This window comes from Aptenodytes forsteri, unplaced genomic scaffold, assembly GCF_000699145.1.
Source record: "Aptenodytes forsteri isolate BGI_AS27 unplaced genomic scaffold, ASM69914v1 Scaffold366, whole genome shotgun sequence".
Taxonomy (NCBI): Eukaryota; Metazoa; Chordata; class Aves; order Sphenisciformes; family Spheniscidae; genus Aptenodytes; species Aptenodytes forsteri.
In genome coordinates, this window is record NW_008794621.1 from 2,318,071 (window position 1) to 2,336,413 (window position 18,343).

General features: G+C 40.5%; 1 protein-coding gene across 3 annotated transcripts; it reads right to left on the reverse strand.

Moving 5' to 3' along the window:
- Positions 1-3,030: 3,030 nt before the first annotated feature.
- MDM2 (MDM2 proto-oncogene) lies at positions 3,031-18,287 on the reverse strand. Of its 3 annotated transcripts, none has more exons than XM_019470467.1 (11): positions 18,159-18,287; positions 17,944-18,010; positions 15,598-15,672; positions 15,090-15,223; positions 14,882-14,931; positions 13,467-13,534; positions 13,216-13,309; positions 10,483-10,643; positions 9,313-9,468; positions 7,589-7,666; positions 3,031-6,107 (listed from the first exon to the last, which is right to left on the reverse strand). In XM_019470467.1, the coding sequence occupies exons 2-11, from the start codon at positions 18,004-18,006 to the stop codon at positions 5,538-5,540; spliced, it is 1,449 nt and encodes a 482-aa protein (XP_019326012.1). In that variant the 5' UTR covers positions 18,007-18,010; positions 18,159-18,287; the 3' UTR covers positions 3,031-5,537. The 3 variants fall into 3 exon arrangements, with proteins under 3 accessions (XP_019326012.1, XP_009271502.1, XP_009271501.1); XM_009273227.2 differs by having other exon boundaries at positions 10,483-10,640; positions 17,938-18,010; XM_009273226.2 differs by having other exon boundaries at positions 17,938-18,010; positions 18,159-18,286.
- Between the last annotated feature and the right edge of the window lie 56 nt (positions 18,288-18,343).

The window sequence follows — 18,343 nt, forward strand, 5'->3', positions numbered from 1 at the left end:
GTAGGTAATCCCCCCGGCGCAGAGGCACACGCCTGCCAGCCGGGAGGGCTGATGCTCTAGGGAAGCGCTGGCCCGCTCCCCGAGGCTGGAAGTACAATAATGCATCGAGAGCACAAGCACGCTACATAGCGTCCTCTGTTAAAGTACATCGGTGACCCTACAGATGCTCAAAGCCTGCATCCACCTGCTGGCACCGTGAATAATCGAGAGTGGCCAACAGAGCTGAGAACCGGTATGAACGCGAGTCCTGTACACACATTCCAAGCTCTTCCCTGCCCCGGGAAGCACCGCATTAGCAAATGTTCCTTTTTAGGCTAAGTGTTGCACAATACAATGTCGTTTCTTCCTGAGATAACTGGCACCCCACCAGACGTGTGGCAGGTTAACTGGCTGAATAAATTAACTGCTTTAAAATTATAAACTCTCCTTGTAAAGTTACGCCCTAACACAACAGCAGCTTTAGATTAAGATGGGAAAGAAAAGTTCTTCACCCCTATACTAATCCTATTTATTCAATTTATTCAGTTTCATTATGCTTCTAAATATTTTCTAATCTTGCTTTTGTAAGAACACAATTTTCTGAAACAACTACTCTTGTCAACGCTTTCTGTAAGAATAAGGAATTGTTTTTCCCTCACATTAGTCTTCAAGGGGAAAAATCTGCCTGAAGTCTTGCGTGTGGCTTCATACCCGCACAGACACATTCCAGAGACAGCGACATTTAAGCAAATTCACAGCAATCAGAACTCGGTGATAAAATTGTACCACGCTGTAACGCTTTTCATCAGTTAAAGTTTTGTAGCACTTTTACCCCTTCCAAACCAGCTTGCTAACGGAAGCGGCAGCCGCAGCCTCCTGCACACTATGGCACGGCACACGTTTCTTCCCGTGTCCTCGCTGGCAACACTTAGCAACCAACATTCAAGGGGCGCTGCTCGGCAAAAAAGCGTCATCTTTGCAGCGTGGATGTTCAATACAATCAGCAATCCAGCTACTTCTGTTTCAACTGTGCAAGTTTTTTGAAGGACAAAAGCAGCAGACTTTGTAACTAATAAATCTTAAGTGGAGACACGATATTAAAGGTTCTCAGATATTTTAATATTCAACGCTTCTAGCCTTTTCGAGCAATGTCAGACACTGAAACAAAGCAGTTTTGCCACCTGCCTCGAGTACTTCACTTTGCATTTCGCCTCCTCGGGTCAAGGGTTGCATTTCAATAATAATAAATAGCTACACAGCGAAAAAGTCTAATTTAATCAGAAAGTGGGTTTATTGTACTTCATAAAAAAGAAGAAATGCGAGTTCTTGTACATTTATACTTAGCTGTTGCCTACCTGAAGTGCACGAAGGAACAGACTAAGACAATTATTGAAAATTGTGTACTGTCACATTCCGTCAGCATCCGGCCATCCCTTCAGCTTTCTTGGCCACGTGTTCAAATGCAAAAGCAATTACCATCCGTTGCAAATTAACCTTGAAACCTCTCATCACCTCACCGCACCTTCCAGACCATCACCTCCAATGTCACCAGCACAACGAGGCCGTCAGTTAGCTTCTTGGCTGTCCTCAGAGATGCAAAAGCATTCCAAGGGAAAACAAACACCATCAAAACATTTTCACTCTGCTAACGCTCCACCAGCCTCCATCTCTATTTAAGAAATGTTGTTCAGGTTCAACGCAGTCGTCGTTTTCAGGGAAGGAAAAAAGAGAACAAAGCCGTAAGTCTTCCTACGCCCCCCTTAATCTGAGTATAATCTGAGTATTTCACTTTATTTTAATGCTACAATTTCTTAAATACGTTTCCTGTGACTGTGCTTTACTAAGTATACCTATTTATGTATCTACCCACGTACCAATAGACTAATTCAATAAATTAAAGCTCAAAACACTAACTGGAAGCACAAGAATATTTACAAACTGCAATAAATTAAAGATTAAAATCTGCACGATATTAAATAAGAATCTCAAAGACCTCGTCAACTACAGACAATTGTCAATTTCTTCTGTGCCGCTACCCAAGGGCAGAAACATGTTTACAGGACAGAAAGAGCAGAGTGACAAACACCAGGCTGGTCACCACTCACCCGGCACGTACCGAGCGCAGGTCGGGGTGATGGCACAGGGGCAGACCCAAGGGTTTCAGCCTTTCGGACTGAACACCCGTCCTGGCTGGGGCTGGGGTCACAACGTCCCGTACACAGCCCCCAAACCCCACAGTCAGGCACGCTTGCCTGCCAGCGTCTGCTACAGGAGCTGGAATAGGCACCCACGCTCACCACTCCCTTATTGATAAGGCATGCCTTGGGGAAAAAAAACCACCACCACAAACAAAAAGCCCTAACGTTTCACTAGAAATTACTATCAGAAAATAGAACTCAAAACAAAGATTCACTCTGGCACAGTAGTTTGGCCACAGATGCAGAAATCAAAATTACCCATTTCCTCAGCGCTGTATGGAGTGGAGGGTATTTCCAGGGCTGTTCTCCACCACAGGAGACATGCTAGGGAAATACAATTTTAGATCATAAAAGGGGAAATTCATCATGCTGTATGCTCTCACTTTATCTTTTGCCAAAGCATAAAGCATTAGTAGGAGATGAAATTGGTTTTGAAGAAAAATCCCAAAGCCGAGTGGTTGTGAACGCCGAGGATCATCACTCACCATACGTGCCTTTTTTTTTTTTTTTGAGAGCTGAAGTTTTTTGGGGTTTTTTTGTTTGTTTGTGGGGTTTTTTTGGTTTTTTTTTTGTTTTTTTTTTTTTAAATAGAGATATCACTTAAGGGAAGTGAAAGAGAATGCCAAGAGCGGGACAGTACACTTTGTCCCAGTAGGAACTAGGTAAGAACAGCTGCTCTCCCAGGACCGCAGTTACACAACCATCACAGTGACCGCAGAGAAGGTGTCGCACTGAAAAAGCGTAAGACGCAGGAGATGATGTAATGGACAAAGCTTTTTAAGTACGGCCCCCAGGTTATCAATGCTTCTCCTGCATATACATGTCCACAATCCTCTCTCAGCTGCCGATTCCAGTTTGTTTTTTTGTTTTTTTAAATAGAGATATCACTTAAGGGAAGTGAAAGAGAATGCCAAGAGCGGGACAGTACACTTTGTCCCAGTAGGAACTAGGTAAGAACAGCTGCTCTCCCAGGACCGCAGTTACACAACCATCACAGTGACCGCAGAGAAGGTATCGCACTGAAAAAGCGTAAGACGCAGGAGATGATGTAATGGACAAAGCTTTTTAAGTACGGCCCCCAGGTTATCAATGCTTCTCCTGCATATACATGTCCACAATCCTCTCTCAGCTGCCGATTCCAGACTGCGATATGACCGCTATTGGGTTCTGACCTGCAGGTGCAATGGAAGAGCCTCTGCAAGCTTCACTGCACTGAAGTCTACCAAATCAAAAATTAAGGATGTGTGAATTAAGGCAGGTAACCATCTATTAGAAGCATCCCTACTTGAAAAATTTAAGCATCTGCCCACAGGACTTTCTCTATCTCGGGCTGAAGGATTATCAAACCCCATGAAACCCATGAAAGGTTACTGCTGACCAAAGAACTTCTAGAACCTCCAGCTACCTGCTGTGGCTTTACAAATTGCAAGGGGCAAGAAACTCGCCTGTAAGAATTTGAAGAAACATATACAGCTGGGGGTTACATTTTGTTCAGTTAAAATTAATCATGGTAAAACTTCAGAGACACCAGTATCTTTTAGTAGCATTTTTCAAAAATGAGCTCAAGTGTACAAACAAATCGTGACTGATCCTGGTAATTCAGTCTTTACCTAGGAAGGCATTTCTTTGCAGGCAAGTAACAACCAAAGGTTTACAGAGTCTCTCCTGTACAGCTTTACATCCTTTTCCTAGGCGCTTCCTTGTATTCCAAGGCGTTTGCAGCCCCGGTTTACAGACACTTTATACTAGAGTAACTACTTCAGCTCCGACATGAAGGCAATTATAGCGGTAAAAGTCTCTGTGCTAGCGCACAGGCATCAACAGTTTTGTACTGGTGGTGTTAAGCAAGCTGTTTGACCTCAGCCTGCAGGATGGCAACACAGCACAATTCCTGCATTTAGGCTAGGTCTCCATTCTTGGCACTCCCCTGACGCTGAAACTACTTATTTGCCATTCTCTGTCGGGCAGATGATCAGCAGCTATCTGTAAAATTAAAAGGCGCTGAAACCATACAATTCCTCTTGTAATCTAGTCTTCCAAAGGAATAAATACACACACACTGGTACAGAAACTCTCCATCTGAAAAACAGCTCAGATGAGTCATCTAACTAAACCCTGAAGATACATGTGAGAATATTTTTGTAAGCTAAGGTATTTTTATACTACTCTGAACGCACCACAGAACTGAGTCAGTAGACTCCTTAATAAGGAACCTGGTAAGTTTCACAAAGTTTCTGACAAGTACAGTGAGGAGACAAGAGCTAAAAGCAGTAAAGGACAGGTCCAATGCGACCAATTTTCAGTTGGCCAAACACCTTGCAACACATTTTCAGAATTCTTGTGATACAGATGAAAAACAGCGTTAAGTTGGAAAGACTACTGAATTTAAAGAATGTCTATGTGAACTAGAACTACACAACTTACTTGTTTCTGCAGATGGAGGTGGACTTTTTTTTCCTCCCTATTTTTATTCAAGCGAATGTAGTGATGAAGCTGCATGCTATACTGCTGAAGCCAAAAACAAGTGCAGAAAGAGTAAGGTTGTCCCCTACTATTACCCGACTTGACATTACACAGCACCTCCTTCATTTGTCTCGCCTGTTCAAGTCTTTTCTCACACTGCTAAAATAATGAGGATAGTACAGACCTCCAAACCCACAAAGCATTTTAAAAGCCAGTTTCTCAGGATGTTTAAGAGATAACTGTAAGACTGAACTTGGACCAATGACTTCTCAGGACACACACAGCCCTGAAGTTTACAATGCACACTGTGAAAGACACGCAATACCCTTTTCTATTTCCAAAACCTTACGTGTTTTTCTATCGTAAGATCTCCCCTGTAATTTGGTTACTCGGAGGAATTTAAGTTTTGGGAATGAGGGAGACAAAATTCTATTTTATTGACTTATTCAGAGGGTTCCGATTGAGCCTGGTGTCTTCACCAGGCAACAGATACAAGGTTCTCCAGATTCCAGTATCTTCTTGAGAGGAGAAACTCACATTAACGAACTCTTCAACATGTCTCTCCTCTCATAATCATTGAATTTGGGTTTTTAAATGTGTGCATTGAATCCAGTAAAACAAATGTCACTATCTTGTATGGAACATAAAGCACGCAGAAAGGCAGGTAGTTTACAGGAATTGGTCATTTTTGTTGAGAGGGATTTAAAATCTTCAAGTTGACTTACAAGTATTAGGCTAACCTCCTAACAACTCCAGCACATTTATTTCAGCAATTACTTTTCATACCAAATGTGAAGAGACCCAAAATATTATTTTCCAATACACATACAAAAATAGTTTCTTACTCTCTCAACCAGTTTATGAAGTTCCTTTTGCTGCTCACCAGCCAACGTCCATCTAACCGAAGTAAGTTAGTACAATCATTTGTATGGGCTGTCTGCACACCGGACAGGGTTTGTTCCTCTTCTTAAGTTTCCTTGCGCACGTAAAACATGACATGAGGTGTCCCGTTTTGCCATGTACTATGCAGCCATTTTTAGGTCTGCTCTGACATATGACACAGGGCTCTATGCTGGTAACAGGCAGACTGGATTCCATGCTTTCCTCTTTGTCTGCCATTTCTCTCTTCTCGGGTTCCTTATAGTCCTCCTGACTGCTACAAAACATGCTGCTTGACGTCGAAGGCTGAGAATAATCTTCACTTTCCTGAGACTCAGAAATTTGTACTGCTTTATCCTCATTCTCCTCTACAGCTGGTTCTTTATCTTCAGTCATTTTCACTTTCTTGCAGTCAGGAACATCAAAACCTTCTTCAGACTCTAGGGGGAGGGAACTTTCTAATTTGCTCTTTACCAATTTATCGCTCTTTTCATCTGGAAGCCAATCCTCACGAAGGGCCCAGCATCTGTGGCAATGTCGTGGCAGCGGAGGATTCATTTCGCTACATTCGGGACACTTCCAATAATCCTTCAGTGAATTAAAGGTTGGAACAGCTTAAGCTACTTGGAATGCTTACAATCCAAGCATTCAGAGATTATAAACAATTTATTACTGCCAAAGTAACAGTTATCTTGAGCTATCAACTTGTATACAAGTTAAAAATTCCATTCAGTGTTTGGTCCCATTTTATGATTCTGAATTAAAATAGTCTGATTTTTAAAAGACTCTGACTTTCCCTCTTCTTGCAGTAGATTTGTGAAATAAAAATAGAGGTAGAACAATAAAGACTTATTATTTCTTAGGCAAAATTGAAGAAACCAGACCACAAAAGTCTTCAGAGAACCTCATGAAAAACTTTGTTCTGATAAAATGGTCACCATTCCCGGTATTTCAACAATGGACTTCCGAAATGGAAACTATTCAAGATTAAAGGGACATTTAACCTGGGATGCTAAGCTGTTGGTGTGCAAAACGGCCGGGTGAGGGCACTCTGACACAGTAGTATTAGAGAACAGAAAACATCGGCCATTTTGGGAGGGGGGGGAAGGCTGCATCACTGTCTGAGGTTACTCAATACGCTACACTGAAAATATGCCACTATCTCATTAAAAACATGCTTCATTTCTAAGGAGAAAGACCCTTCTTTGAAATAATCTATGCCGTATGGGGAATGAGAACAGAAAACAAACCAAAACTTATTTAGAAGATTCGAAGCACTTTTTGGTTTGAGTCCTAAATAACATCAGTGACATCAAAAGCTTCAGAGACCAATTTTAATTCCTAAAAATAATGTTCAGACATATTTTTCCATACATAAGCAGTGCTATGTTTTTAGATGGTGGCTAGCCCTATGTTTTACACACAGTAAAGTCCCTCAGTCCTACAGACCATCAAGGGACTGGAACATTTCAGACAGTTTTGGACAACAGCTTTGTTCAAGCTTCGACTGTGAAAAGCAAGTATAAATAAAAAGACGCACTGCTTTTTAGTTCTAGTGTGTGCTTTTTTCATCTATGTCTACATACTTTGCCTCAAACCCCCAAATTTCTTCCCACACTTCAAGAATGGTCTCACAGAATTTAGAAAAAGCCTCCAAATCTATTAATTTTATTTAAATCTATTAATTTTATTAATCTATTAATTTTACAGTACTGTTCTGAAAACAGGTTTGCCTTCACATCTGTATGCTACGGATTCCTTCATTCAGGTTGGACAATAAAACCAGGTATTACGATTTATAGGAAGATTTTTTTAAATATACATGACTAAGTTTTTTGGTTTGTTTGGGTTTTTTTTTTTCCCCCATTTTGTGAAAAAAGCAAGATATTTAATAGTCACATGTTCAGTAGTTAAAATATTGTCTTGGAATCTTCAAGCATACAAAAAAAAGTCGATTTAATTAAAAAAAAAAAAAAGTAACTGGTAACAATAGAATTCATCTATACTCCTTGATCTACTCTGTCAATTCACCCAACTTATGATGCTTTGCCAGTCAAGTTTTTACTCACAGCTAGAGAAATCTCTGGATCTTCGTCAAATGAATCAGCATCACTATCTTCATCCTGGTAAATAGTCAGCTGATATACCTGGTTTAAATAAATAATAAAAAAAAGTATTGATATAACTGTTTTTTGGCATTCAATTAAAAATCTGATAGATTTTTAATCTGATAGATTTTCTGATAGACTTTTAATGAAATGTAATAAATAGCGCATGTAAGTTAATTTATGTTAGCAAGTAACTCCACAAAATCTGATGACTGGTTTAGGGGAAAAGAATTCTGTTCACACTTGTAACACTCAGTTTGAAGAAAAACATAGACCAGACAGGTAGAAGGCACCACTTTCTAGAATAGAGGTGATCCCTCCCCTCTGCTCAGCACTGGTGAGGCCACACCTGGAGCAGTGTCCAGTCCTGAGCTCCCCAGTACAAGAGATACGGCGCTCCTAGAGACTAGAGAGAGTCCAGCAAAGGGCCATTAAGATGATTAAGGGATTGGAGGAGCTCTCACATGAGGAAAGACTGAGAGAGCTGGGACCGTTCAGCCTGGAGAAGAGAAGGCTCAGGGGGGATCTTATCAATGTATATAAATACCTGAAGGGAGGGTGTAAAGCAGATGGAGCCAGGCTCTTTTCAGTGGTGCCTAGTGACAGGACCAGAGGCAACCGGCACAAATTAAAACACAGGAGGTTCTGTCTGAACATCAGGAGACACTTTTTTTACTGTGAGGGAGACCAAGTACTGGCACAGTGCTCAGTTCTGAGCAGCTGTGGAGCCTCCATCCTTGGAGATATTCAAAAGTCGTCTGGACATGGCCCTGGGCAATCAGCTCTGCTTGAGCCAGGGGGGTTGGATAAGATGACCTCCAGAGGCCCCTTCCAACCTCAACCATTCTGCAATTCTCAACACTGCTGCTGGGGGCAGGGGCACACCTCAAGCCTTTCTTCCTCCAAATCACTGTCTTGTCTCAGGGTGCAGCTCCACAGCACTGTAAGCCAGTGTACATCAGTACAGTCAGTCCCATTCAGCCCTTCAGTACCACAATCACGTATGTCTCTGGCAAATTCTGCCTCTGGTACTTAACCAATCTTGCCATGAGCTGATTCACCTCTTTGAAGTAACAGAAAACTAACCCAGAAAAAAAAATAATTTCCCACTTCAGTCCTGACATTCCAGATATCCAGATCTCTTGAAATGATGGTAATCACAATTTTACTGTCTTCTTGCCTCCTAATGAAAATTTCTAAAATTGTTTCAGCATCTCTATGAAACATTTATATTCATGGAGGCAAATGATTCAGAAATACCCCTTTGAGAGTTACCAGGAAAGTTTTCATTATTGAAAGTGTTGTCAAAGCTCAACACATACTTCTATAATTAAACATGCAGGAATAGACTCAAGTACACATGCTGCCATCGACTCCAACAGCTAGTGACTGAAGTCAAACAGACTCTTCCAGACTGTCAAGAGTCTGTTTCAGAGCCTATGGAAAGCCTTAGCACCATTCTGGTTACTGCCTGGTGGGTGTATAATGGTGACCCAACTGCACAGGCATGTAATTTGATTTAATGAACAACTGGGTGCAGTTTGTGACATCGCACACACAGTCCTGAAATAAACCTGAAGAGTTACTACTTCTTGTTGGAATCTCAACATGAAGTATTCCTGTAAGTTTCCTTCCCCCTCTCACCCCTCCAAGTCAAAAAAACCCCAAACAAAACAAATATGTACCTCATCATCTTCATCTGTGAGCTCCTGTCCTTCTTCATTATGACTATAATCTTCTGAATAAATAGACTCAACTTCAAACTCTACACTGAACTGGTCTGAAACAGAACTGTGGTCAAACCAATCAGAGTTTTCGCTTAATGAACTGGCATCAAGATCCTGAAAAAAAGAGAAAGAAAGTACACATTCAGCCTCACTAGTCCAAATCCATAACCATTACTGTTAAGACAGCTCGTAAGATAAAACCGAACTACTCAGTTTAATTAGCTATGGAAGAAGTGACACCACCTGCTGTTAGACAGAACATCTTCTATGAGACAAACGAATCATAGGCAGGTCAAAATAAAGCCAGATGTGAAAGCCTTTTGTCAGCTCTGTAATAGAGGCTGCAGTCAACCTACAGCCAGCTTGAAGACTACTGCTACTATTTCACAAAGGCTCTCTTAAGAAGTGAAAGAACAGATGCAAGAAGATGCTGTCTTTTGGCGGCATGTCATTAAATTCTCTACTCTCATCAACTCTGTTAACCTTCATTTGAGACAGTGGCTAAACAATTATAAAATAGCAAGAGTGAAGATACAGTATTAGTTCTGTCAATTCAGAATACAGTATGTGACTAGGAATACTGTTAGTTTAGCTCTTCATGACTTAACCTAACCACAGATAATTTGCCTCAAGTGTTTGCTGAAAACAACAATAAAAAAACCAGTAAAGGCTTGGAAAATTAATACAGCACATCATCAGGGCACTACTATGTACAGTTACCAAAGCCGTACCGGAACTACCAGATGCCCAGAAGCACCAACTATTCTGAATTATGGAACACCTGTGACTGCTTTTCTTCTCTTAGCATTCTAAGAAACACTTATTTTAAAACACAAAAATATATCTCACATTTTTTCAATACTGCGCCTAGCAGCAAGAGTCTTTTTTTTTTTTTTTTAAAGAATATTCAGAGTTAGTATTTTTAACGATTTCACTTCGGCTTTGTCAGCAGATCTATGAAAGACCCCACTCCACCCACACACCAACTTTTCTTTCAGCCTCTTTTCTCTCCTCAGACACCACTGAAGGCACTGCTGCTTTTAATTAAGAACATGGTGTTTTAAGATGCATATTTGTACTTGTGGTATCTGCAAAATTTGTACCACAAAAATATGTATTTTGACTTACAGGAATGGAGAGAGAATCTGTTGAATCACTGCTATTGCTTCTTTCACGGCACAGACCACTGACTACACACCATGAGAGGCTTTCATCAAACGTCAACGAAATGCTGTCCGACTTGTGTCGTTTTCTTCTGTCACTATGCAGATCGTCTGAAGCATTTTCTTCTGGGCACATTCAAGAATTTTTATTACTCCAAAAACATCTATGCAATGTGCAGTTTTGAACATTCTTAACAGAAGCTTAAAATATAATTTACTTATATAGGAATTTAAGAAAAATAAAGTCATTCAGTATTATTTTATGGGGAAAAAAGTAAAGGCACCAAAAACTTATTTAAAAAAAGACACAGTAACACTGAGAAACATGAGAAGCGTGAAACATTCCTGACACCAGTATTTCAGGGTTTGGCTTTCCCCACTTGTCCCATCAGTACAGCTTGTAAATGGCAGTCTCCACATGCAGGAAATAAAATAGTTGCGAATTTGGAAGCATTCTTACTCCACTTCACACATGACACATTAAACCCCTTCTAATTTTAAAGGAATACAGTTAGGATCTTAATTGTCCTAGCTCCCTCTACAGTCAGTAGACAGAAAGGCACTTTCAGAGGGCTTCTGAGCCCATCCCAGAATTTGCAGGGAGACACAGCAACTAGCTCCCATGTCACATGCATACAAAGGACCTCATGCTAGGCAAGATAAGTTCAGGTTCAAGTTTCAGATACCTCAACTAATGTATCAGTTAACAGTTGCACTATATATAATTGTATTTACTCAACAGGATTTTTGTAACAAACCATTATGACTTTCACCACACACTAGCAAGAAAATCTTCAAGGCTACTATGTAAAAACTGAACTCTGAAAGCATTGCTTTAAGCTGTGCTTATTAAATATGCTTGGTTTGAAGGCAAAAAGACAATGCTTTTTAAATACATCACGTTTTGAAACAACCACCTGCAGCGGCATAAGGAGTAGGGGGACAGCATTTGAGGGGTAGGTAAGTCAAAATTCAGCTCCACTGACTTTTAGAGTGTTTGGTAAGAAACAATTTTATTTAAAAAGGCATTGCAAAGTCAGTATGTAAGCGCAGCGGAGTGAAAACTCCCCAAGAGGCCTGACAACTTGGTTCAACAGACCTCAGTAAGAGCCTGCTGCCTCCCTACAGGTGCCTTTTGCACCCACCCTCTATTGCCCAGCTTCTCCCTTGCCTTGCAAAACACACCCTGACAATCCACGAGTCTTCAAGTCTTGAATCTTTCATTGTAAAAGAAAAGAGAACAAAACACTTGTACATACTTTGAGACTTCTCTTACTTTCCCTTGGTGCTTCTTGGCTCAGCCCCTCTCTTTTCTTTTTTCGCCCTGAGAGCCCCACCAAATTTGGTGCCCCCAGGCCCAAGGGTTGCTCCTGTCCATCGTTGTCCTCATTTAGTTGTCATGGCTCCATGCTGTACTGATACTGTATCACCAAAGGGTTTATATACATTATAAAAGGGGCCCAAAGGGGGCCGCTACCATCCCAATTTAACAAGAATAGTGGTTTAAAAGGAAGATTTCCTATAAATTAGAAAAAAAGTGTATATAAAAACACTATATTAAAAGAACTTTTAAGGTTGTAACAAACTAATAAATGGATGCAAAGACAAGAGTTAATAATCAAACCTACAATAAGTAAGCACAACACAGGACCTTATGTGCTCTGGGTCATGCCTAAATATTACAGGTTGTGATGTTTAACCGAGACTTTCCATCCTTTCACCAGTTTTTGTTACAACATTAAAATGTTCTTTTAATTTAGTGCAAACCGCTCAGCAACGCAGCACAGTTTCTGGACTGACTAACATAACAGTGGCCTACGATGAACACAAAAAAGACACTACACAAAAGCTGAGGAACTGAAAAATGTTCCCGAGCAACTGAAGAAAAAGTTCTATGCAGCGACAGAAGGTTATCACTGCCCAGGTAATTACAACCGTCAAGTCATGAGGTAACAGAAGTAAGTGATGGAACAAACTAATGTAAGAAATTCCACAGAATAGTATTTAAGTAGAACTGTAGAGAACACTTCCATTGAGAAGTTTGAAGTTATTCAGGTTTATGCTGACCAGCTTGTTATTTGCTAATTATTGGAGGAAACATTCCACATTTTGAAAATGTATTTGCCAGTGATTACTGAATAACCACAGTAAGGAGAAAGAGGAGACAAATACGATGCTTAAGTCACCAAACTTTTAAAAAAAGTGCTTAAGGAATGGTCAGGTACCTAAATATATCCAAAATCATCCCATGTTACTACCAGACCTTTGATGTCTTTGCCACCAACTGAAATCCAATGAAAACCGCTTTTAGAGAGCGAACAAAATGTAAGATTTTGTGGCTGTCTACAGAGGGAACTGAAATGAATTTGACTACATCAGCCTATTAAAACAAAAGTGTTCTCATCACAAAGACAACACAACTGATTAAGTCCTGCTGATGTGAACAAGTTTAACAGATCTGTGGAACAAGTTATTCCATCATCTTGCTAACAGTTCTAGAGATCTGAACTGTAACATGATACTGAGGCAATGCAAGGAATTGCATATTTCTTCCAGACTGAACATTTTGTTTTAGATAAGCAGAGAAACATGCATAGTATTTCACAGCATGTTTCAAACTCAGTAAGGCAACAGAACGTACTTTTTTTCCCTAAGTGGCCATGCTACTGAAAGCTCTGCATCATAAATCTGCACATACCAGATTCACTGTGCGTTCTCCTCCTAGAAGATGTAGTTGGTCGGGAAGTCACATTTGATGAAGTCTGCTTCTCTTCTAACTCTTGCATAGATTCCTGGTTAACAGAAATACTGAGTAAGCCTGAGCACAAATATGAGGTAAAAGGCTAGAATCAACTAACTGCATCTAAACCATTGACATCATCACACAAAACTAAACAGAATTTACTTACATCTCAGAACATTTATTTAAAGAAAAAAAAAAGAAATCACCTTTAGAACATTTTCTTCTTCAAGCTGAAATCTGGCATCATCCTCAGGTGTGTCAGCAAGCATAGAGTCTGAAACCAAACCAAACCACACCACCATAATACAGCACAGCAGAAAAATTCAATTTCAGGCTCAAAAACATTAGAGTAAAAGCAAAGGAGAGAAGTTAACTGCACACTGCATTTACACAGTAAATTCTAAACAGAACTTACTATCCAGACGTTTTGCAACAATGGAAAAATAACCATTCCTTTGCTTTTCAGATGTGTGCAGCACCTTCCCTGTAACATTACTGAAGTGGGAAAGCGGGGAGGAAGAAGAAATCTCGACTGCAAAGCAGCTCAGAATATTATAAATGCCTTCAAATGAAGGCTGTGCATTAGCTGGGATTCTGCAGATATGAAAGAATACAGGCAGAAAATATTTTACACTTCTTCCTCTCCAAAGTATATTTTACTAGCTATCATCTTATGGAAACACTGAATTAAAAAGACATTAATAGAAGAAAAATTAAGTTCATTAAATAGAAGAAAAGTTAACTGTTGTTAGTTAGATATGCTTGCTACCAGACTGACCCTGAATTAATAAGTTATCTTTCAAGAAAAGAATTTGAGAGATAATTTAAGTTTGCAAGCATAACAATAAGGGGTAATAGAGCATGTTTCCCATCTTCAGCAGCTGAACACTTGCCTTCAGGAAGAGTCAGAAACAAATGTATTTCTAATATGGATTTAGAAGCCAATTTACAAAATGGCTTCCATTGTTTAACTTCTGGTTCACTCCTTGTATTAGCCAAAAATTACAGCTATATTGAGCATTTTTATACTGCAGGAAAGATGACTGTATGTAACGATTCTCCATTTATGGAGTGGCTATCCACAAAGTTACCACAAAGCTACTTTTTTTAAGTATACAGACCTTTTAAAAGATGACTCAGTATAGCTGAGGGTGACCAGTTCTAGATGTACTCCACATTCAGTTTTGAAAATTAAAACAGAACACTAACAGAAAGAATAAAAAGCATTTGCCCTGACTTCACTGCTGGCACCAGTTCAAGAAGCTAATTTTTGATATTAAACTTTTTACGTTGTTGAGGGCTTTATCTGTAAGAAATACAAACAAACGACTAACTTTTCAATTTAGTCCTCTTTGTGTTCAGCTCTGATTGTGCTTGTTCTGGTTCTAGTCAGACAAAACTACCCAAATGCTGTTCAGATTTTTCTTCTTTTTTCTCACCCAGAAGAAACAGCGTTTGCTTTGATTCACTATTTGTGATGGCTCTGGACAGTAGTGTGTAAAGCCAAATAGCTAATTATGGAGAGATCGATGTTATCTGATCGCTACATGCAAGATGCATTAAAGTTATATTTTCCCTACTACTATTTCCCAAAACAGAAGGTCGTCCCAAACTAGCTTACCTTGTTGATTGATTGCTATCAGATTTCTGGAAATCATTGAATATAGTCTCCTTAAATGGGGATAAAGAAAGAGATGTTGCAAGTTAGCTACATGTAATTATAAAAGAGAGCTTACCATCTTTGAAGATGCAAAGAGTTAAAAAAGGCCATACGCATTATGTTCTCCGTTATTTCACAACCAGACTCTCAGAAAAAAATCCGATTTTACCTGTGTTCTTTTACTGAAAAGCTTGTTACTCCAAATAAATCCCCCAGGAGATCATTTGCACAGTGTACAATATGTTGCTGTTTTTCATCATATAATTGTTTAGACATAATATATTGTCCAAGATAGAATATTACCTGTAAAATAAATAACATACACAGACATTAAATACCCAGGTTCTGTTGTTAAGTTTAAGTGTAAGAGAAAACACATTAAATTCATTGAGATTTGCTCTTCTGACTTTGATTGCCTAAAACTCCCTCTGAGCTGCAGATTTTGATCTATCGTTCCCCAAGTACTCTGCTATTCTACTGACCACCAGATACTTTTGTTCAGATTTTGAGAAACTTGCTAAACTCCACCTAACAAGTCAGCAGGAGAATAAAAACAATACCTTGTCCCAATATCTTCTAGATAAGCTGTGAACTACACTGCCCCCCATTCACCCAAAACAAAAGAACAATCTATCTGTATTCACTGTAATCTACCTTTAGTGATCAAAAGTTCTCACCTCCTTCATAGTAAAAGTGTCCTTTTCTGCACCAGCTAACTTCAACAACTTCAACAATAGTGGCTTTGGTTTAACCTGTGTGGGGAAGAAGAAAAACAGTATGCACCAATTATTCACCAAACAAAAGACTATTTACACAGGTTGGCTTCCTCCTTCTGTATTAACCTAATACACAAACACACAACTACATTAAAACCTATCCACATCCAAGTTCTCTACTTTGCAAAGCTAAACTTAAAAGAAAATAACACGAACCAAATCATACTGAACTTCTCGTACATTGTACACCTTAGCTCAAACCCCAATCTTTCATTGGTACATACAGATTCCTCGACTTGAGCTACAGGATTCATTTGGTGGTTCCAAGTACAGGGCAGGGTCCTGGGGAATTCAGCTTCACTCCTTCAGTCATTACAGTGGCTCCCAAAGGGGAGGGAGGGAGGCAAACGGACCTTTGTGACTAACTGTCAGGTCTAGAGTGCAAGTCACAAAGCAAAGCACTACTGGTCCACCTCTTTCCTAGTCTCTTCCTGTGACAGTTTCTGGGGCTGTGGTTTTGCATTTGCCAGCTGGGCTGCTTTACCTCTGAAGACTTTTCTTAGCTGGCAGAAGCACACCCTGTCCTTTTCATCGTATTTCAATCACTCCTATCTCTGCAATGGCCTCCCACCCACCCACTGTGCCAGCAGAGTTGTTTCTGCAGCCAGTCTATGACAATTTTTGAGGTAGAGGAGGGAAAAGTTAAATAAATAAATAAATAAATCACTTTCCCCCCTCTTTTTTTTTTTTTCCTTCTCGCCAGACCAGTGTCTTGATCGCATTCACTGCACTGTTCCACAAACAGCTCTGCCAGTACCAGTGCAGGAGATGAGAACAAGCTGCAGAGGCTGCCACAACTGCAAAGAAAATGCCTGTAGAGCCACTGACGGTTCCCAGTGCAGTATATTCTAGTACTGCCAACTTTAATAGCAGCATAATTATTCTAAGAACAGGCTAATATTTAGCTATCCTAATATATTCCCTCAAATAAGAAAAGATATTACAGAAAAGAAACGTTTTATAGGAAAGTGTGAATAATTTAAGTCGTCATAATGTGATGCTACCATCTGCAGTCAGATCTGCGTGGCAGAAGAACTTCATACTTGCAGGAGTCGGGGAGAGAGGGAATAAATGCTTAAGGGAAAGGACGGGAACTTCCCTACATTCCACTTCAAGTATCTGCTAAAACCAACGTTAAGTTTTAGTGCATTAGCAAGAGATTAGTTGCAAGAATCACACATAATGAAAACAATAAACAAGCTTGTGGACAACGTTAGATGTCTATTCACCCCTTCCTAAGTGCTGAATTATTTAAAGCATGCGGCATATATTACAGTTTCACAGAGGAAGCAAACAGTAACTTATTAAACTACTAATGACAGCTGAGCATAGAAAGGCAAAGCACACTTTCAGATCTCTGAATCCACATCTAGACCCACGGGTTCAGATCCTTTTACTCCCCAGCCCTCTCTCCCCGACTCCTGCAAGTATGAAGTTCTTCTGCCAGCAAATGAGATTTTTCAGGACTATTTTGAAATAAGAAAATGAAAAAAAAAAAAAAGAAGAAAAAAACGAAAAAAAAAAATCAACTTTGAACAGTCTGCTGTTCGGTTTACTTCGCTTTTTTGAAGTTCTGCTATCAGTCCACACTTTTAAGATTTACCCTTCCACAAAAAGTAATCCAGTTCAACCGTCATTGTACACATGCCGTTTTTAACCCACATCTCAGGTGTAACACATAGGCTTCCATCCTCAGGAAAACTTACATAGAAAGTCAGGACAGCACGACTGTCACTGTATCATGGGAAGCCTAGATATGCAAAGCCATAAACACAAACGAAGACTCTTATTACAACTTGCTTATGAATTCCAATAGAGGAGAAAATGAAAATGCCAAATTCGAAAACCTTCAGTTGTAATGACAAGATTATTTCACAAACAGTGTAAGTTTTGCACAACGGAGATCTTTCATAACTCTTCAGTTACGAACTGTTAACAATTTCCACCACAAAATACTTACCATGATCAAATCGGACCATAAGATCCTTTTTATTAAAAGAAAGCAACTTGACCATCAAAGGTCTCCAGGAAACAGTCTAAACCTAAACCATCGCCCTCAACTCTCAACCACGAATGAGAAAGATTTGCTTCACAATTACAGGATCAATGAGTGACCACCCTCACCGGATTTCCTGGCTTTTCTCTAACCATCGCTCGCTGAGCAAAGTGGCCCTTCTGAATTAGCAGATAAAAACTCTGCAAAAAGCATGAAAAACTCGCGCATCCAAGAGAGCTACTGACCAGCACCTCTTGCTCCGAAGTGGTGACAGAAGAGGCATCCGTAAGGGACGACATCTTGGTATTGCACATTTGCCTGCAATTAAAGGGAGAGCAACCTCAAAATGTGGAACACAGCTGCACAACCCGGGCTCCCGCCCGCGCAGGGACACCCCAGGGCAGGCGCAGGGCCGCGCTCCGCAACCCTGGGGGGTGCAGGCGCCACCCCGGCGGTGCCCACTCACCTCGGTGCCCTTGTCCAGCCCACACGCCGGACTCCGGCGGCGGGTATCTGGGCCGAGTCGGGCCGGGCCGGGCCTTATATAGCGCTGCCAAGAGGAGGCAAGTCGGGGCTTAGCTCCTCCGCCGGCCACGGCCCGACATGCCTGAGCATGACCAGGAGTGGCGGCGCTGCCGAGTCACCGCGGGG

Bases quoted from the DNA above. Each gene is read 5' to 3' on its own strand.
- MDM2 (XM_009273226.2), bottom strand. From the start codon at position 18,006: ATGTGCAATACCAAGATGTCGTCCCTTACGGATGCCTCTTCTGTCACC. The intron at 15,673-17,937 runs GTCAGTAGCTCT...TTCCCCACACAG, and splicing joins CTTCGGAGCAAGAGGTGCTG to GTTAAACCAAAGCCACTATT. The intron at 15,224-15,597 runs GTGAGAACTTTT...TTTATTTTACAG, and splicing joins ACACTTTTACTATGAAGGAG to GTAATATTCTATCTTGGACA.